Below are 20,662 nucleotides of genomic sequence, written 5' to 3' on the forward strand. Positions count from 1 at the left end.
TGAGAACTCTTGAGTTTAAGGAAATAAAAGATAGACTCGTTTTTTGCATTTAATTTACATGTTACTGCATTTAAAAAAGAACTCTGCAACAACTCAGCAGCAACAATAATGGAAACATAAAGAGTGGAAAAAGCTTTCTTTACTCTCCTTTAGAAGTAGAAACTGTGGGTCGGCCGGTTATAGTCCATTTTCTCTGACCATTATGGAGCAATTTTATAATTAAGTAGTTGAACAATCCCATATGCATATTATGCAAATATTGCATGAGTTGTGCATGCTCCCTTCACGTGAGTGCCTCAGTAAAAAAAAAAAAAAAAAAAAAAAAAAAAAAAAAGCGAGTGCGTCAGAATCGGCAGACAGAGAGCACGGGGAGGAGCTTATTTCATATGCAAATGTCGCATGAGTTGTGCAACAACTTAGTTTTTTTTTTTTACAGCACCTTTAATCTTTATTATAAGCTTTTATTATATAATTTTAAAATATTGTTTTGAGCTTTTCTGTATTGTTAAAGATGTTCTTGTGTGGAAATTTTGCACTAAAAGCTTTTGCATGGAACTTCATTTTAGCCTGTTTTTTATTGTGTATTTATAAGTGTTTAGGTGTTGCATGAATAACATAAGTCAAAGTAGTTTTACACACATACACACACTTTATACAAAGGGTAAATAGTGATCTCACTGTCAACTCAGAGGGATATGGCAGTGGGATATTTACAATGGATCCATATCAGACTTTAAAATCTTGTCCACACATGTCAAATGAAGCTATAATCAATATTTCAGAATAATTCAAAGTCGAATATTGGTGGGAAATCTGAGTTCGAAATTATTCTGATCCCATCATTCCTCCCTGTGATTATTTCCAGGATAAAATGAATTAACCCCAGACTGGGTTCTTAAAAGTGAATAAATATAAAAATGAGCCAGATTAGCCAGTCTTTTCAATGGCTCTTTGAAATGAACGGATCCCAAAGATCCAGCTCCCTCCAAAGAGCCATAAATCCCATCTCTAATTGATAGCACTTTTACACCACTCAGGCTGCTCAGCTGCTCGGGGTTGCCCGCAGCACGGCGGAGCTATCACTCACACACACTTCCTGTTACCAATCTACACAAAGTCTTCACTCACCATCCTAACTTGGTTCACGTAATCATGAACTCAGTGGCTGATGTTGAGAACCATTAGTGTATTTTAGCGACTTTTATTTTGGGATATTTTCTGCAAGAACACACACCTTGTTTCATCCACTTCCTTTCCCGCAGCCGTCTCTGGATACCTAAAATCTCGCGGGATCACATGATCTCAGGGGATCTCACCTTCTTAAACTGACAGTACCGTTCACACAATGAAACGCTATTATCCGCCTTAACGTCGGAGTAAGACCTTGCAGTACAAGTTTGCCCCTGTTCACCTGGCTCCATATAAAATATCGATCAAATGTTTGGAACCCCAAAGCAGCCTCTCTCCACCTGATGATAATAATTTGGGAATGGCTTCCTATTCGTACCCTGTCCCTTATTAACACCTAGATTTGACGCTCTCTTTGTAACTGTAAATAGTTCGATCCTAGTGTTTGAATGTAAAACTGCTTTACCCATGGTTCATAACTGTATTTGTAACCCTGACCCACTGTATAAACATACTACGCTGCCATTTTTCTTCTCTTACCATACACTCCATTACTGCAAACCTCTGAACAAGACTTGCTATTTATTCTTCAACACTAGTTAACATGGAAAGCCAACAGACAAAGTTATTTGTACATTGTTAGTTTATTGTGCAGTGCACATCAACCTTTGGATGCCAGACACAACCATCTGTACAGACGTGTGGTGGAATATAGATATGAACATACCCTCCCAACATCCCTCTTTCCGGAGAGGTAACTGGAGACTGACACAGACTTAACCCCATGTAATCAAACGGGAAGTGGCTCCATCTAGTGGCAAAACATGGGATTACAACCACACCACCAATACATTTTCTGACAGTTTCAAATCATGTCCTTTATTTCCAACATTATTATTTAGATACATCATTTGTTGACCAAATTATCAAGAGTGATTAGTTGATTAATCACTAACATCATATTTACTCTTGACTATGCTTTTTAATGATTCTTAAGAATGGCAGAATCCCTTTTGAGTGGAGGACTGGTCAAATCTGATTGGTGTTATTAACAGGGGAGATGATCAGAGGGGCGGAGTTTTCACCAAAATGATGATGACCAGGACTGAAGAATGGAAAGATTTTCTCAGTGAAGGAACAGTCAGTAAAGGAGTGGATAATGTCTGCAGAATCTACATTAAAAAACAAGACAGAACCTTTATCGTAATCCACAAACACGCCCACCTTCTTCAGTGGATACTTTACATTGACATTGACAGAAAAAGCTTTGTACTTATCTGTATTCCTTAAACATATAGTCCAGTAGCCGGTCTGTGGGCTTGCTGTGATCGACCCCTTCCTACTGACTGACTCTTTGACAATTCCTAAATCCCAGGAAGTCTTGCCCTTCACCTGAACCTCGTAGTAAAATCTTCCTGAAGAGAAACTCTGCTTTCCCAAGACATTGGGAGCAGAGTTAAATCTTTCTGGGTTATCTGGAAGATTTTGTTCTACATCACCACAGTAAACTTGTTTCCCATTGTCGGACAAAATGAGATGGGGACTAGCTGTATCAGGATCCAGCGTCACATCCACTGCAAACTCCTGGACCCTGATCATCTTGGCTTTAGCAATCAACTTGTCCGTCTCACTGATGAATTCTTCTTTCAGCTTATTCACAATGCCCCCCAAACTTCGTCCATAAGGTGGAACTGGGATGCTGACTTCAGTCCAGTTCTTTGTGGGTGGAAAGGCATCCTGGAATGAGAAGCTTTGGTCTTTGGTGTGTGACAGCTGCTCTACCTCAGCACCTCTCTTTGTCAGCTCAGAGATTTCCTGCTGCAGCTCTTGGATGAATCGTTGGGCCTGTTTCTGTGTCGTTTTCTGCTTTTCTTCAATTGCTTTGATAAGATTATCCAGGCTTTTCTGAAGAGACTGCAGCAACACACCAAAGACCTGCACACTGTCTGCGGTGTGTCTTTCTGCAGATTCCCTGCTGAGCTCAGCTGAACGTTTGATTTCCCAGATCTTCGTCTGTCTCTCCTGGATCATCAGCTTGATTTCAGCCTTTGTCTTCCCCAGCTCAGCCTTCTTTTTCTCAGACTCACATTTGAGAAGGAAAGAGTCTTGGTTCTTGAGCTCTAAAACAGTGCAGAACAGGAATGCACACACATCTGGTCAGTTTTTCACAGCAGCTTTTGGTGTTGTTTGCTGTTTGCTTGTGTAAATTGCTATTTTACTTAAAACTTTATTCTTTGAAAGTTCTACTTTTACCCCTGTTAACTTACCTTTCAGTCCTGAGGTGGTGCTGGACAAACGCTGCACAAGATCATTTCTGCTGATCTTCTCTAAAATCTTTTTGGTTATCCACAGAGCGTCAGAACAGCCATATTTTTGTACCATCAGATCCACTGTGTCTTGCCGGTCTGCCCTCTCCAGCCGGGCCTCTGGGATGGCTGAGTAGCCTTCTGCGATGTCATCCTGCTTCAGGAACCACTGGAACTGCTTGAGCTGTTCATCTGTCAGGCTTTCCAGAGTTTTCCAAAGAGTTTCTTTAAGATTTATCATTGTGGTTTCCTGATAAAAAAGTAAAAGAATTAGTGAGAATAAAGAATAAAGAATAAATGCACTTCTTCGTATAATCAATTGTCAGACCTTTGACTAAATGGTTTTGTAACAGGAACTAAACAAGGAACCATCCCTTTGGGCAGTGCAAGTTATTTCTCCTTTCTGCTAAAATGTCCAGTTGTTACTTCATTTTTCCTCATAGTCATGCCTTCTTTCACTTTAGGGACTACAGCTCAATATTTTGTTGGAACATGCAAAACCTACAAAACCAGAACCTACAAAAAAGTTTACCCTGTAAATGGCGGCCTCTATTATAAAATGTTAACAATAAAGTTAAAGTGAATCAAAAGTGGATCAAGTTTGGTTTAAAAAGAAAGAAAAAAACAAAAAGAATTCCAAGACCAGCTCTGACATGTCGGATGTTGCCAACAGTTATGATCAAATGAGAGAAAAAAAAAAAAAAATCTAAACGGTAGAAAATTTTCAGATAATATCTTCTGAATATTCAAAATTCATCAAAGTTTTCATATACAATGATATAATGAACGATTACATACAATAATTCATTCTTCAGGTGTGGCTAATGTGTGGAAATAGTCCTACCTGTTCAGCTCGTCCAGGTGAGGACAGAGCCATTTTGTTTCTCTTCTGGAAGAGGATGTTGCTACACAGCCGTTAGTATCTGACTGTAGTCAAAACCTTGCCAACCTAGAAAACGTCAGCATGACATCAGACCACTCTGACCTATGAGCTGTGCCACCATGTTACGTAATAACAAAAGCATGAAATGATAGTGTGGATGCAGCATGGTTGGAAATATACGGTGTAGCTTCAGGCTGATAACAATATTGACAGAGCAAATATGGTCAGTAAAGCCGATGATGATACACGGAATGATTATAGCATGAATTTTCATAGGTCAGGTACAAAGACCAATGGGGGTAGAGGAGACACAGTAAGTGTAGGCAGAGCAGATTGAAATAGAGGGACTAAGTATAAACTCTGGTCAAAATCAGGCTCACACACTGGTGACTTGATGTCGTCAAAAAATGCAAACCAATCGAACATGGTGAAGACAGGAACCAGGAAGCACCCTGGCCGGTGACACCCTGCCTGTTCCCAGGCTACAGACATGTTTATGGAACAGAGTCAAAGTCAGGAACAGGATAGGCAGGAATGGCTTGAACGTACTGGTTTTACATTATGAACTGGAACAGGGTTGAAAGGGAGAGTGGCTGGCAGGTTTTTCAGGTCTGTGCTGAAACAAAATGCAATTGCTGATGTTGTGACGTGTTTTGTTTTAATTTTTTCCTCTTGTTCCACCACATCTCAGAAAACACTATGAGAGAAAGAGAAGGGTTAAATATTGCACCTTTGACTTTGAGTTAAAATTTGACAAAAAAATCATCTGTTGCAGTTGCTTGGCCCATGACCTCTGACCCTCTGACCAGATACTCCTCACACTTCCATGTTCCCAGTCAAAACCCACTAGAGACCAAGCATTTTCTATGCCTGCCACCGGACTGTGAATCACTTTTACCCTCACTGTCACATATTACCCATCTATCTCCCCTTTTACAAAACTGTGCCCCTTTTAATAGTCAATTCTTTTCATCTTTTATTGCTCTATGTCTGTTTAATTGAGCTTTAATTATCAATTTGTATTTTATAAAGTCTCTGTCTAACACTTTGGTCACATACAAGGAATTTGTGCTGGTGTTTGATACAAAACAGTAACATAAGTAAACTTAGAGTAAAATAAAAGTTAAAAATAAAAAAAAAGAAAAAGAATTTAAATAAATAAAATGCCCACTCAGTTAACTCACCTTTTTCACATGCACTTTACCATGTAATGCACTTTATGTTTTGTGTGATTGCCCCCTGTGTAACCTTGATTGCTTTTATTAATTTTTCCTTTTTTGAAAAAATCTTATCTTTATATCTCATGTTTTATATATTTCTGAAACGTTTTTATTGTACAGCATATTTTAACCCAGGTTTAAAAGGTGCTCTATAAATAAAGTTTACTTATTCACTTACTTGCTACTTACTCTGTGAATAAGTTTAACTTCACTTGAGTGTCAGGTGGAGGTGTATGAAGCAAAATGAACCCAAGCAAAAGACAGCAAACAACATCTTGAATCACACACAAGGCTAAGGTTACTTTGATCACCACCAGCTGAAGTTAAGTCTATCGTCAGATATAAACCAGCTGGACTCGTAACTGCATCAGTGACAATGTGATGGTGGAGATATGGAGACATACCAGGGTCAAATTTGATGTTGTGTATAAACACTGAGCGTTGTCCTTGTTTGTAGCCCGGGGTCTTGACTCTGGAGTTGGGCATCTGTTAGCTAACTGGGTGTGGAAGAACAAACATTTGTAAGTCAACAAAAAAAAAAAAAAAAGAAGCAGACCGTGGAGGACAAGCGTTTGCTGACTGTGTTCTGGTTTTCAGCAGCTGCCACTAGATGGTAGCAGGGAGTCATAATTCACTCCCTGTACTTTCAATGACCATCCATTGCGCTGATGCTGTTTTTACTATTTGATCTTTCCAGGTAAAGATAATAGATTCATGTTCTGTGACAAGAATGAAGAATAAAGTGATCATTGTGTCAGAAAAGTTGAGTCTTTAAATGCAAAAAGTCACTTGTCAACTTTTCATTTCTAGCTGCTTTGCTTTTGTCTCTGGGGATGGACGGCACGTGCTGACCCGAGCTGCAGTGTCTATAAAAAGAAGCAGGTGAAGGGAGGTTCACACCCACATTACCACCTGTAGAGGCATTATCTGCTAATGTGGCTTACAGAAATTTACGATAAGAAATAAGTGTCTTCAAGTGTTTGAAAAGTTGTGCACGCCTCCATTTAAGACAAACTTTCCACCCAGAGACGAGCTGCAACACCCATTTAGACAATAAGGTCAAATGAAAAGTCATCCAGCCTGAAGAAGGGATGAGAGATAAAATTTTGAAATGAGGTGTCAGGGGAAGAAAGAAAGAAGGATGCAGGATAGGAAAGGGAAAAGCCAAAGAAAGAAAGCAGCAGCTAGGAAAGGAAAGGAGGAAAGACAAAAAGGGGACGTACCATCAGTAAGAGGAAACAGGTAGAGCAGGCTGGTCTGTTTACTAGCCTGAGGGAGTCTCTCAGTTTCTGCTTTCATTCTATAGGAAGGCTGAGTCTGGAGGGCAGTGAGTCCTGAGTGAGAAGCCGCTGAGGAGGAACAAACACAGAAAAAAGCCATGGCTGTGAATAAATGCATCAAATACCTGCTCTTCTTCTTCAACCTTCTTTTCTGGGTGAGTCTGGAAGACTGAATACAGTTTAATAATGTGCTTTTATATCAATTTAAACTTTACACTTTACAGGTGGTGTGTTGAGGAAGTGTTCATATTCCAAACAAATGTTCGATCATTTTTAGAGATGATTTCTGTAGCATGTTTGTGTTTCCAAGAGTTTCCAGGTTTTCTAAGAGTTTGCATCATTCAAATTGTTTGGACGTTGTTGGTTTTGATGCAGAATGAATTTGTTTGTCAGTTTATTGATGTGTTATGGGTCTTGGAAGCTCAGATGTAGCATTTAATGGCAAAAGTGACATTTATTTTGGTCTTTTGTGTTTAATCTTTCTTTTTTATTTACCTGTTTGGTACTTCAGGTACTTCTTCATTTGATCTTTTTGTGTGGTTACTGTTGTACAGGCTAATACCTTTATTTTCCAGCTGTTACTGTGTGGAGCTGCTCTGCCACAACCCCTGTTTGTGTCTCAGCTCTTTGTTGTTTACTGGTCGTATCAGAAGCGTAGAACAGGTTGTGTTGGCTCTTTATCATCCCTCTGCCTCTCCCTCTATAAACAAACTTTTGCTCAGTTTCAGGGCGTGGCTGGCCGCTTGGCCTCGTATCATCACATCTGTCATCTGTGGTCTTGTTTTTGCATATGAATCAAAAGACATTGCTCAATCTATAGAGTCTGGGGTATTTCGTAAAGCCTCTTCAGCAGTCTTTGAGTTTGAGTCAGCCCACTCTGCTCCACATGATTGTATTTCCTTATATTCTCTGATGGGAAGTTACCCATTAAAACCACATTGCATGCTGGTTAATCTACAGCTCCATTCAGGCATTTGGGATTAAGTTCTTGCTCAATGAAAACCTGATGCTATTTGGTGTGTTTGAACAGTGCTATAGAAATGCAGGTTATTATAGTTACAACAAAAGGTGGAGCACATTTTATTGTAGGTAAACGTGCTTTCCATTAAAATGCATGTGATCTGAGGGAACATGTCAAATGAGACATGGTGGTTTGGTCGCATTTACCATCGGAAGACCCAATCTGAGGGAAACCCGAGGACAATTAGTCCAGAGGAGCAGAACTATGTGAAATCACAGAAACTGAAATAATTCATTTATATGCGTCAAACTGATTTTTTTCAACTGATTTTCCAACAATAAGCTCGGCTTCAGGTCAGTATCAGTAGTCAATAGTATGACCAATGCTGGACCTGATACAGACCTGAGATCTGCTTCAGTAAAACAAGACTCTACCTGACCTGATTATATTCAGTGGAATTTGGACTTGAGTTGGGTCCTGGTTCCCGACCCGTGAAGACCTCTAGCTAGAAGATGTTCTTTTAAACTTTGGCTGAAACCACCTCCTCGCATATTTCCAATGTTAAAATCATCAGGCTGCGTTTGATGGTTTTCAGTTTGACCATCACGTCCACTTTAGGTGTAAAAGTAAGCAGAGTTTCACCGTCTTATAAGCTCTCTTTTCTCAGTCTTCAAACACCATCTCTACACAGTTGTAGTGGAGCTTGTTTCTGTTTTCATAATTAAAACCACTTGAGTTAAAGTCTGTCTAAAATGACCCTGAGGCAAAATAAATCCTTGACTGAAAAGATCCAACTTTCTGGACTGGACTCATGTCATCGTTTAGCAGTAAAGCAGCAATTATTCAACAGTCACTTTTTCAGAACATGTAGTGATGTCAGCCTAAAAGAACGACTTTTACACTTCCCGCTTACTCCCTCATATAGAGACTCAGAGTTTCCAAAGGGTGACCATTTCCATAACACCAAAAAGGAGGACATTATGCGGCACATCAATAAATTACTATGGTGTACATAGGACTCTGGTATACTCTCATTTATAGTACAATTGTGAGTGGTTTAAAGATGATGTTTGTGTAGCTGTGGCTACACAAACATACAGTGGCCGGACAGGGCATTGAAAATCTGGACTGTCCGGCCTAAAGCCTAAAGCCCCTAGTTTCCACCATTATTCCCAGTTGTACGACACATGGTACGATGCAGCATTTCTCAGCCCGCCTCTCGAGTGTGGACACTTTCAGCTCTAGATGTAGTCAGACTAGTTTATCTTAAGCAAACTGAACCTGTAAACACGACCTTCATCTATCTAATAACAGACAAAATCTACTGAACCTCCGTTTAGAAGACTCTCTTTTTGCAGCAGTAGCTTTACCTGGACAGGTATGACCTGTGGCTAACAGCTAACATTAGCTAACTGTGCAGTCACTGAACCTGTAACTCTTCTATTTGTGTTGCTGTTTCTCTACGTTTGAGTTTGTGACAGAAAATCGTCGCTGGTTTTCTCACTGGGATGAAAAGGGAACTAATCACAGTACCTCAGCACAGGACACGTTTGTTGTTTCTGGGTTTTGCTGGCTTCTGAGTCATGATGCCTAATGATGATGTCATAAAGGTGACCAAAGAGCATGCTGGGAAATGTAGGAACACACAATGAGTGCATTTATGTGTGGTTATGATCAGGTTTTTGAGCATTCTGCTCAACAAAAGAAGGTGGGAAAACGCAGCTATGAAGTTATTAGTATTAGTATTAGTATATATAAGTATTAGAAGATGTGTGTGACACACAAAGCTGACATCAGTGATTCTACTGTGATTGACTCGACTCAGATAAATAGAGTTCACAGTGAAATTTTACTGTTTTGTTGCTCAGAGCGGCTTTTTAGAGGAATACTTCAGGGCAGTTTATCTTGTTTTCCTTGACTGACAGGTGTCTCAGCCAATCCCACTCTGCCATGTTAGTGTCTTGTCCACAGGTCTTATAAAGCTCTGCCCTCGATGATTTTCCGGCTGCAGTACCTAACAGAGGTGGAGGTTGAGCGTCGAGCTACAGGCTTCGAATATCCTGCATCACATCCCTCGTGTTTTTCCTTCAAACTGTGAACACGTCCACCTTGAGCTCTGAGTCCTGTTTAGAATAAACTGCCCGGTGTGTGGACGTCAGTCCAGCGGAGGTTATTTCTGTCCTTATCTCGTGTTTCCAGAAACAATGTTGAATCAATGTTAACTTGATTCCAACCACTCAGCGCACATAGTGGACATGTGTTTACCTAATGATGATGATGATGACGAGGGTGGCGTTGGGTTGTTATTTACTGTAAAGCCTATATACTGTAGTTTTTTTAACTTGTGGCTCCGCTGCAGCTTTTAGTTGCTAAGTGAAGCTTCCCTTGATGCTGTGGAAAAGATCATGTGAACTTTGTTTCAAACCTATTTCCCTTCACTTGTTTGTTTAAGTACATGTTGTGAATCAGTTTGTGGTGTAGATAAGGGGGGAAACTGTGAATTATGATGGTCCCACATCAGGGCTCCCATATGCAAACGTAATATAAAAATATGTACACATATTGAGTTTCCATATAGGAAATATATGTCATATAAAATAAAAACATATGTAAAAGTTATATATCAAACCCATTAGAAATGGGGACAATTTCATAAATTCACATATATATCTAGCCCATACAAAAATGTGTAATCTGTAAATATATAAATATATATCCATCCCAAAGCCTGTCAATATATATGTTGATATTATTTACAGTGTGTTTCAAAAGTCTGAGACCACTGCATTATGATGGGAAGATAGACTTGTTTTAAAAAAAATTCAACAATGTCATAGAAATTAATAATGCACATGTTTTTCTATAAACTTGCATATATAAATTGTATATATATATATATATATATATATGTATATATATATATATATAGTTAACATACATGGTTGCAAAATATATTATGTTATATTATGTAAAAAAAAATAGTCTTATAAATTTTAGAATATTAATACATAGTCAAATTTTACCATGGGTATTTCATATATGTTATAAACTTATATATAGCCAGAGGATACATATATATATGATAATCACATATTCCCTGATATGTGACATATATGGTGACATTGTTCTTGATGAACAGACATGTGTCATGTCTTACATTTCTCTATGAGCTGTAACAATTCTTGTCCTTTTTCTCTCGGCGTCTGGCAACAGACAAACTGCTCCAAACACATCTCTCCGAGTGGTCTCATGGTCTGTGAGAGAGGTGACATAACCAGTTATCTGCAGCTCTGTATCTGTGCATTAACGCCTGTTAGCTCATATCCTCCATGAATAATAGATGCTGCGTTCAGGGACCCTTTGTGCAGAGGAAAAAGAGAGAGCCAAATGGAAAGAAAGCATGTTTTAGCACTGCAGCAAACTACAGGTACACAGTAACTACATACAGACGGGTGTGGTCTGACTATGAGGTGGTTGTTGGATTTTATTTTCATGGTCAAATTGGTTATTTCATTTAATTTCTGTAAGTATCATGAATGAAAAAGTAGAAATAGTAACAATAACGGGTGGTTTTAAGGTTTTTGAAAATCTGAAGTATTTGTCAGCAAAATTAAAACAATGAGCAGAGAGGACAACTTGTATCAGAGATCATGTTCAGGCAGACAGGTGGGGGAAGGTGGAGGAAGGTGGAGGAAGGTGTCTAGGTAAAGTGCAGATCTGTCAGTCATCAGCCTGGTAGTGTGAACTTAATACCTGTTGAGTCAGACACACCTGAACAAAGACCCAAAACCTGAGGGATGGTTTTGACAGGCTCGGTGGGCTCATGACTGTACACACTCATCTGTTATTAGTTGTGTCATTGCTGTAATTTTGTGTGTGTGTGTGGAATTGTGTAATGACACCGTCTCGTCTGCCCACTGGTGGATTTGCAGTGAATCCAGCAGAACAGTTTGTACAGTATTTCAGTTACACAGTGACTCACTGCTACTGTGCTTGACTGCCTATGAGTCACTGCTGAGGAATGACCCGCCCCAGCTCTGCTCTAACCAAGTGGCATCCGTGACGTCACCCACTGGTTTGTGGAATGTCCCTTTTAAAGCCTTGAGTTTGTAATTTGGCCGTCGTCATCTTGGTTTTTTGAAACCAGAGGAAACCATAGTGAGCGAGAAGGTGGAGCTGAGGAGGAGTGAGGGGTGGATCTGACCTGCTCTGTACTCCATCCTGTTTGTCCGGTCAGTCTGTCAATCACACAGTAGGCCCGCCCTAATGCATCTCCTGCCTTTTCTGTCTATTTTCCTCTAAATGGGACCATAATGTAAAAAATGAACATCATGTTGTATTGAAGAAGACTTGAAAATAGACTGAGGCCATAAACTCATTAGCAAAATAAATCAAGTGAGAAGTAGAAACATTTTCACATAGACTTCAATACAATCAGACTTCTTTTTGCAACCAGTGGAGTCGCCCCCTGATGGTCAAAACTGCTAATCTAACTAACTACCTGACCACTAATTTATGAACCAGACGTACTGGAGTTTTTACTGGCAGCCGAATTATCCGCAAAGCAGTGTCACCCTAAAAATCAGCTTCTCAACGTCTTAGACTGGCTGGAAACCAGGAGACTCCTTCCCTTAGTTTCATTACCATGAACTGCTACAAACATTTTGGATAATTTAAGTATGTAATTAAAAAAAAAAAAAAAAAAAAAAAAAAAAAAAAAAAAAATATATATATATATATATATATATATATAAGATTTAGTCCTCTTTAAACTTTTGAATGTGGAAAAGTTACATATTGTAACTTCAACTGTATCTCTGGTCGGCTGTATTCCTGTTTAAATTTAATCCTAAATCATTTTTATTCCTGATTATCTGTGATGTTGTTCAAATGTAATCCTGATCAATTAGATTCTAGATTCACTCAAGTCTTGATTAACTTTACTCTATATCACTTTTAATCCCAGTCATCTGAACTCATGATCAATTGCTTTATCTATATATATATCTGTGATCATTTGTAATTTAATGTAATTAACTTTTAGTGCCTGTAATCCTGGTTTCTAAGTGTTTCCTCTGATCTCAGCCCAGTTTTTTAGAGTTGCTGCAAGCACAGTTCTGCTGAGCTCTGGAGGTTGCTCTGCAGGTTTTCTCTCTCTCTCTGTGTGTGTGTGTGTGTGTGTGTGTGTGTTCATGCTGGTTTGAATCTCTCTGATTTGACTGTGATAACAAAGATTCACAACTCTGTACAAAGGCTTTTCAGTGAATGTTTGTGCAGAACATTTTCTGCTCCAGCGTGACCTGCCTCTCACCGCTGGCATCCACCTTTAAAGAAAACAGCAGCTTTGTGTGTTTCTCTTTTCTTTTCTAGTGATAAAACTAGAAAAGCGGGAACTCACTCTTTCACATCCTGCATTAAGTCACATTAGTCTCTCAGTAATGGTCATTTTTTAACAGCTCGAGTCAACATGACACCCACAGGGAGAGGGCAGCAGGAGGAATATAAATGTAAAGACAAACTCGAAGAAACAGAAGGGACAGTTTTAGTTCGTCTCATCTTTAAATGTTTTATTGAATGAGCGTGAGCAGTGTGATGGAGGTTTTTCCCTCAGGTGGTGTTATCACCAGCAGACTGTGTCTCTCTGTTTGTCGTTCAACTAATCTGAACTTCACAAATCCCCTCAAGACTTTGAAAACTTGGTTTCAAATGTAAATAATTTCTCTAGAACATGAATTACAACATGTGCAACAGTTGAAATTAAAGTATTTTAATGTAATATATATGAAAAATATTAATACTACTACTACCCTCACTTATTGTACCTGCTTGATCACGTTTGATTGACAGTGCTGTGCAAACATTTCAGGCTCTAAAAGGGAAAAAAAACCCAGAAAAAATCTGATCAGGATTTGCGGTGCCCCCCCTTTGCCTTTAAACCAGCACTGGTTCTCCTCAGTTCCTCTGGTACTCAGCAGGTAGGTTCTTCCAGCATCTTGGTCTCTGAAGAAGAAGAATCCAAACAAAACATTTGGCCAGCACTTTCTATAGAAAGTGAATAATATAATAATATAGTTTAACTTGTACCTTTACTTTACTTTAAAGTGATATAACAATAAGTGATGAGGTAAAAAGTACTTAAATAGTAAAACTACCGAAAATACTAAAAATACTTTTTAATTACTTTAACTTATTTTACCAAAGAAGTTTGTTTATTTCCATGTTTCTCATTTCTGAAAATGTTCAGACTGAAGTTGTGTTTGAGGACCGAGATTGAAACGTTTATAACAGAGTGAAGGACACGCTCACCTGAGGTCACAGCTGATTGGTCGAAAACACCAGACTGCGGTTGCACTGGTTTCAGGTGTGTGTGTAGGTGTGTGCTGTTGTTTTAATTCTATGTATAGATAGACGTAGGGTGTGGTGGCTTCACATGTACAGTGTGTGTGTGTGTGTGAGTGTGTGTGTGTGTGTGTGTGCGCGCTGCTATTGTGAACACAGAGGTCACGTCCTCTGCAGATCTTTGTATCCTCTGTTTCCGTTCATTCAGCACAGTGGACTGAATGATCCATCATTTTTCCTTCAGTGTAAACACAAAGTTTCCTTTAGCATAAACAATTCCACCCACAACTGTGACACAAAGTGCAGAGAGATTATAGGAGTATGTGATTATTTTTTATTATTAATCAGTTTTATTTATGATAATTCCATTAATCATTTAAACTAAAAAATGTTTGTTTTATCTCCCAAATCTTTGAATTGAAATTTTTAACTTATGTTATTTTTAACTAGTTTTAACTTACATAATGACAATAAATTCAATTTGAACTGCCTTTCATGTTATTTACTGACACTTTATAAAAAGAAAACATGCAAAAACGAAATAAAACAAATTATATGATTAATTTAAAAAAAAACCTTAAAAATGCTTTTGTTCGTATTGTGACAGAAATGAACACAAACCCTCCTGTGAGCCCAGACCAGAGGAGTGTGTCTGTGTCCATGCATTTATGTCCATTTCATCCACATTATCATGTAATTAGCTGCTGTCTGTTGTCGCTTTGATCGTGTCCTCTGACCAGGGCTCTGTTTTTCGGCTCTGTCTTCTCTCTCCCGCCTGCTGGCAGCTCTGAAGATGAAATATTGATGCAGGATAATTACTCACAGAAACCTGTTTGTGGCAGCTAATTGTATGAGTGGTGAATAATACATGTCACTCATCAGCCCTGAGCCCCGCCCACGAAGGAGCTGGACTCCAGTCTGTCCATGTGGTCCTGATCCTCACTGAGGATCTGCTGGGTCTGATGGTTTTCATGTGCGCTGGTGTCATGTGACGTATCCATCTATTTAAAATATTTGTTTTTGTACATTTAAATTTTCCTTTTTTTCTACTTTCTCCAACATGTAAAGTCGACCATTGTTGCAGGTTTTCTCCACCAGATGTCGCCACATTTTCACCATACATTTGTTTCACATTTTGAAATTTAAAATCTCTGTCTCTCTCTCTGCACAGATAAGTGGTTGCATCATCCTGGGCGTGTCCATCTACCTGAAGGTCAACAAAGATGGAAACCAGGTGAGTTATAATTTAGTGAGTTATTATATTATTAAAACCATCGTCACACAAGTGCAGACAAATCTGAGAACTCTGCAAGTCTCTGTACGGTGACATTTGGAAACTTCAGTCTCACTTTCTCATGTGTCTTCTCCTCCTCCTCCTCCTCTTGTCTTCAGATCACCAATGAATCTCTCCCTGGCATCGACCTGATGATCGCCATCGGGGTGATCATCATGGTGCTGGGGTTCCTGGGCTGCTGCGGAGCCATCAGAGAGAACCGCTGCATGCTGCTGCTGGTGAGCATCAGCTGGTTATTCTCTGCACATCCTGTGGCCTGAAATCACAACTTTACGGTTCATCTCATGGTTAAAAAAAAAAGAGAATATTTAGTTGTTTTTTTTTTGTAGAAAGGTTGGGTCAGGTCGTGTTTTAGGGCTGAAAAATTCACTGCATTTCTTTATGTTTATCTGAATTTAGAAAATGACTCATGAAGTGATCAAACACTTTCTGATGGACAGTATTGTATTTGCATTAAAAAAAAGAGTAAGGCCGTCTATTTAAAAACATTTTAGCATGAAAACTAAAAATTGTTGATTGCTGCTTATTTTTTGGAAGCAAATCAACAACAAAACCAATTACAGATGAAATGTTTCTTCTTTTTTTTTCATACCTATCATGAATCAGAAATGTCTCCCATTCTGCTTAAAATGCTCCTTATGAGCAAGTGTGAGTCTATGCATCTGATTTAATGTAATTCATTAATAAACTTTATAGTTTCACACCTGGATAAAACAGCAGGTTTCCCATAAATCAAATCAAATCACCTAAACAGGAAGTTCAGCCACTGGCAACTACTGTTTTAAAGCAGCGAAGAAGATTTCTGGTAAATTGTGTAACTTTAGCTGTTAAATTCAAAAAGCAATGTTCAGCTGTTACTGTCATGAAAATGTTCACATGCTTATGAAAAAAAAAAAAAAAAAATCCTCCTGTGTCTCCCTCAGTTCTTCATCTTCCTCCTCCTCATCTTCATCCTCCTGCTGGCGGCGGGCATCCTGGGAGCCGTGGGCGAGCAGAAGGTGAAGGACTGGGTGAAGGAGCGTCTGGAGAAATTCACCCCCCTGTCATCACAACCACAGAATGTGAAGGACGACCTGGAGAAACTGCAGCGGGAGGTAACACACACACACACACACACACACACACACACACACACACACACACACACACACACACACACACACACGGCTGATTTATGGCTTTTTCATGTGAAGTAGCAGGAACTTTAAAATGTTTCTTTGCGTCTTAAGACAAACAAAGACGGGACATTCAGAGATCTGCCTGTAATTTGTGTTTTATTCAAGGTCTATTCAAACACTGGTAAAGTGTAAAATATGGGACCTTTAATCAATAATCAATAATCTGTTTTTTAGGACTGTTTTAGGACTCAGCTATAACTACTGCAAATCCTGCTCCAGGAAGGCTCCAACATGTTGATCTAGTCATGTGACGGTCAGACTGTAGTTACCATGGAGATCCAGCGGAGGGCGCACATGCATCAGACACTTTAAATATAAACACATGATGTTACTAAAGTCAACCTCAGGGTCGGGGACCTGTGTGGGGTCACTTGTCCTGCAGGGGAGGTCATGACCTTGTAAAAAGATTTAAGGCTGCAACAGTGTTTTTTTTCATTATTGATGAATCAAAAGTCCCAAAAAAAAAACCCAACAAAGTTCAGTTTCCTGTGACAAAGAAAATGACCTCATTCATCAACAGTCGTTGATGATCAGAATATTTGTTGGTTAATTTCCTGTCTGCAGTTTGGCGGGAGTTTGGCCTCAGTCAGCTTCTCTGGACCAATCAGATCGTCAGTGAACAGCTGATAAGTGTCTGTGCTGCAGCTCAGTCTCACATCTTGTTGTATTTTCCTCTCAGCTCAAGTGTTGCGGTCTCGTGAATGGACCATCAGACTGGCAGGCGATCCCCGACTCTTGTCGCTGCAACAAAACTGTGTCAGACTGCCAGTCCTCCGCCATCTACAATGAGGTGAGGACAGAAACGCTGCTGTGGACTGGACCTGTGATGATGTCAGTGCTGAGCATCAGACTGTCGGTCCAGGCAGCTGCTGGCTTCAGTTCACTTCTCTGAAAACCAACCAGAGAGGAAAAAAACTGTATTTTAATCATAATAGTATAATAATCAAAGCATGTAATGTACAGTGTGATGATGAAGATGATGATGATGATGATGATGATGATGATGATGTGGTCTCACCTTGCAGCCCTGTGCCAACAAAATCATCACTCTCATGGAGAAAAACATGGAGGTGGTGCTGGGAATCGCCTTCGCCATCGCCATCCTGCTGGTCAGTACACACACACACACACACACACACACACACACACACTCTATTAAAAGTTTATTCAGATGTGTCTTATTCTGTGAGAACAAATATAATTATAATTTCCTAAAAAGTTCATTTTTCATGTGAATTTTCCTCCAGATTTTCGGCATGGCCTTCTCCATGGTTCTCTACTGTCAGATCGGCAGGAAGGAGGGTGCCACAGCCACCACGGGCAACGCTTGAGCCCCCACCCTCGCTGCCTTGCAACGGCCAATCAGCAGTGCCTAAGAGACGCACGCAACATAAGCCTAAACCTCAGTGCTACTGTAATTTAACCTGTGCTTTTACTTTGAAGGAACACGCTGATATTTTGTGTCATTCATACAAAGCCTTGTATAAACTGTGTGGATCTCAGTGTGTGAAAAATGTGAAATAAATAAATCATTTTAAGGCGTCCCAGAAAGAAAAGTGAAGTAAGGTGATTTAAATTAACCAATAAATGATAAAGGAGGGAGAAAAATCAATGTATTTTTGATTTATTGAATCAAATGAATCTAAAGTGTTGATTAGTAAACAACAGGATTTCCCAAAATATCAGAGTGTTCCTTTAACTTTACAGAAAACCTGTGGTAATGTATTTGTGGGCATTTTACAGAACACTCATCAAGTCAAATCAAGGCTATATAACAAGTCAAACCATCACACTCATCTATGTTTCAGTTCACACAAGGCCTCAAAGAACAAAATTCAGGAAAATGATTCTCAAAAAATACAAATCCTCATATTCCCTGCAGCTTATTATACATGGAAGCCCATTACTACCAGAAAAAAATGACTAGTTACATATAAATTCATTAGTTTCTCGTAGATTTTATCTCATATGAATAATTTATAAATATTATGACAGTTTCCTCATGATTATTACAAATTCTTTACATACTCATAAATCTAAACTCATCATTTTAATCACATTTTTAGAACAGTGTTTTTTTTTTAGAATATGTAATGTGTCGTTGGGATAAATGATCAAATTTGAATTGATTAGAATTAAGTACTAAGTCATAGTTGTGAGATTCCTATCAGAATGTCATTTTTGCAGTGCCTTATTTTTTTTTTTTTTGGGTAGGAATTGGCTTCCATATATTTATGTCCAAACACATACTTGCTATAACTGTGCTGCACTGTTTTTGGAAATGTTACAGAATAATCCTCAGGAAGTTAAAGTGGTGTGATCGTGCTGTTGTCAAATAACATAAACCTTTCAGAATCACAAGTTATAATGAGAATATTGTCATTATAAAACAATAAGCGTTGACACTGCTGCATAATTTAATACATTACACTATTACTATGGAATATTATTCATTAACTTTTGATTGTTTTTATTATAAGTTGTGGTTAAATCTTGTGGAGGAAAACTTGATTTGTGTTGTTTCTTTGCAATCTGAATCTTGTTGCTGTTGCATTTAGGATTTTTTTTTAACTGACATTGGGTGAAAACATTAAGGATGTTTATATTTTTGTGTATTTTTATCACCCAAGTGTCGTACTATATATAAGAAGTTTTCTCCAACCTTTTCCTGTCTTTTAGTTTGTTGTCCACTCCTACCAGGGAAATAAAAAATAGATTAAATTAGGATTGATTATAAAATAATTATGAAGAAGTAAATTTAAGTTCTGAGATACAAGGTTAATTTTAGTTTCTATATATTTTTTTATTTTTTGTAAGAAGGAGCTTCCAAAAAGCAGATTAGAAAAGACTAATATCAAAAGGAATTTACCTTGTGTCAGTTGTTTTCTGTGGACCCCCTTGACTCCTCTGCAAGACCTCTGATGGACTCCAGGCCACACTTTGGATGTCGCTGATCTGCATGCTGTGATGAAATACAACAGAGGATGTCGTTTGTTTGCCATCTTGACATAGTGAACCTGATGTGTTCCTGTGTGAGCGTCTGCTGTTTACACTGGTTTTATCACTGTTCTAGCTGTCTCAGGACAATAAATGATGAAGGGAAGCTCTGGCTGCAGCTGTCTGGCACCGTCTGTGTCACAAATGGTTAAATATTGAATTTCTGATAAATACCAGGACTCGGTTTCCTTCCTCCTCCAGATAAATCCAAACTGCTCTTTTATTGCAGGAATAAAAACTGTCAAGTACCTAAAGTTCACTCTTCACCATCTACACTGCTCCACAAGATCCAGTTTTTATTCATATGGCTTCTATTAAAAGAAAAATATTGCTTATGATGGGAAATATCATAATAATGAAAATGATGTTACTCAAGTAAAAGTATGTTATTATATTTAAAGTATTAAAAGTAAAAGTACTTCATGGTGAAAATGTCTCCTGTTACATCATTTGATTATCACCACTGATGATTTAATGTTTAACCATTTTACTGTTGAGCTGATGTTTAACTATTTTATATCGGACTGAAACTAATTATTTTATTTAATTATGGAAAATCATCTGATGATTAATTGATATAATTGTTTGGTTTGTAAAATTAAAAAAAAACATAGTGACTCTCACAGTGTTTGTTTTGTCCAACCAACAGTCCACATCATGTCATACATTCATTGTAAAAATTATTAAAAGGAAGATGGAATTATTTTGGCTTCAAAGATTATAAACATAGTTAATTTTTCCTATTTTGCTTCCCCATTTTAAAATAAATATAACTGTTCAGAGTTAAGCTCATTTCCTTGATGATAGTGTCTCTGATTGAACCTTAGATTGTTTCAACATGGTGCCACAGTTGGCATGAATTTCCTTTGCTGGTATAAAGTCATGGTGGCGCCCTCTGGAGGCCGCAGCCATAATCACACACCACACATTAAAAACCCTGGAAGGTTTCCACTGCTCTCTGCAGACAGTGACGGATGGAGATGTTCCACTTGGCTTCTATCACATGCGAGTGTGGCGAGCAGCTGGAGTGTTTATCATCATCACCACTGAGCGAGGCCGACGCAGCTGAGGATCCT

At 38.7% G+C, this 20,662-nt stretch overlaps 2 protein-coding genes across 4 annotated transcripts; one reads left to right on the plus strand and one right to left on the minus strand.

Moving 5' to 3' along the window:
* Positions 1–420: 420 nt before the first annotated feature.
* Positions 421–6,891, minus strand: LOC139635177 (E3 ubiquitin-protein ligase TRIM21-like). Of its 3 annotated transcripts, none has more exons than XM_071502235.1 (5): positions 6,761–6,891; positions 5,942–6,034; positions 4,279–4,383; positions 3,396–3,684; positions 421–3,248 (listed from the first exon to the last, which is right to left on the minus strand). In XM_071502235.1, the coding sequence occupies exons 3-5, from the start codon at positions 4,309–4,311 to the stop codon at positions 2,158–2,160; spliced, it is 1,413 nt and encodes a 470-aa protein (XP_071358336.1). In that variant the 5' UTR covers positions 4,312–4,383; positions 5,942–6,034; positions 6,761–6,891; the 3' UTR covers positions 421–2,157. The 3 variants fall into 3 exon arrangements, with proteins under 3 accessions (XP_071358336.1, XP_071358335.1, XP_071358334.1); XM_071502234.1 differs by having other exon boundaries at positions 4,279–5,014; XM_071502233.1 differs by having other exon boundaries at positions 4,867–6,034.
* Positions 6,813–20,209, plus strand: tspan9b (tetraspanin 9b). Its single transcript, XM_071502236.1, has 7 exons — positions 6,813–6,972; positions 15,289–15,351; positions 15,510–15,629; positions 16,335–16,505; positions 17,269–17,379; positions 17,615–17,698; positions 17,837–20,209. Exons 1-7 carry the CDS (start codon positions 6,916–6,918, stop codon positions 17,918–17,920), a joined length of 690 nt encoding a protein of 229 aa, XP_071358337.1. The 5' UTR covers positions 6,813–6,915; the 3' UTR covers positions 17,921–20,209.
* Positions 20,210–20,662: the final 453 nt, after the last annotated feature.

Source organism: Trachinotus anak, unplaced genomic scaffold (assembly GCF_046630095.1).
Source record: "Trachinotus anak isolate AG129_WGS33_773 ecotype Australia unplaced genomic scaffold, CSIRO_AGI_Tana_v1 ptg000018l, whole genome shotgun sequence".
Classification (NCBI taxonomy): Eukaryota; Metazoa; Chordata; class Actinopteri; order Carangiformes; family Carangidae; genus Trachinotus; species Trachinotus anak.

Coding starts and splice junctions, on each gene's coding strand:
- tspan9b (XM_071502236.1), top strand. CDS start 6,916: ATGGCTGTGAATAAATGCATCAAATACCTGCTCTTCTTCTTCAACCTT. Junction 15,630..16,334: donor ACCGCTGCATGCTGCTGCTG/GTGAGCATCAGC, acceptor TGTCTCCCTCAG/TTCTTCATCTTCCTCCTCCT. Junction 17,380..17,614: donor CCTCCGCCATCTACAATGAG/GTGAGGACAGAA, acceptor CTCACCTTGCAG/CCCTGTGCCAACAAAATCAT.
- LOC139635177 (XM_071502235.1), bottom strand. CDS start 4,311: ATGGCTCTGTCCTCACCTGGACGAGCTGAACAG. Junction 3,685..4,278: donor CACCTGGACGAGCTGAACAG/GTAGGACTATTT, acceptor CTTTTTTATCAG/GAAACCACAATGATAAATCT. Junction 3,249..3,395: donor CACCACCTCAGGACTGAAAG/GTAAGTTAACAG, acceptor GCACTGTTTTAG/AGCTCAAGAACCAAGACTCT.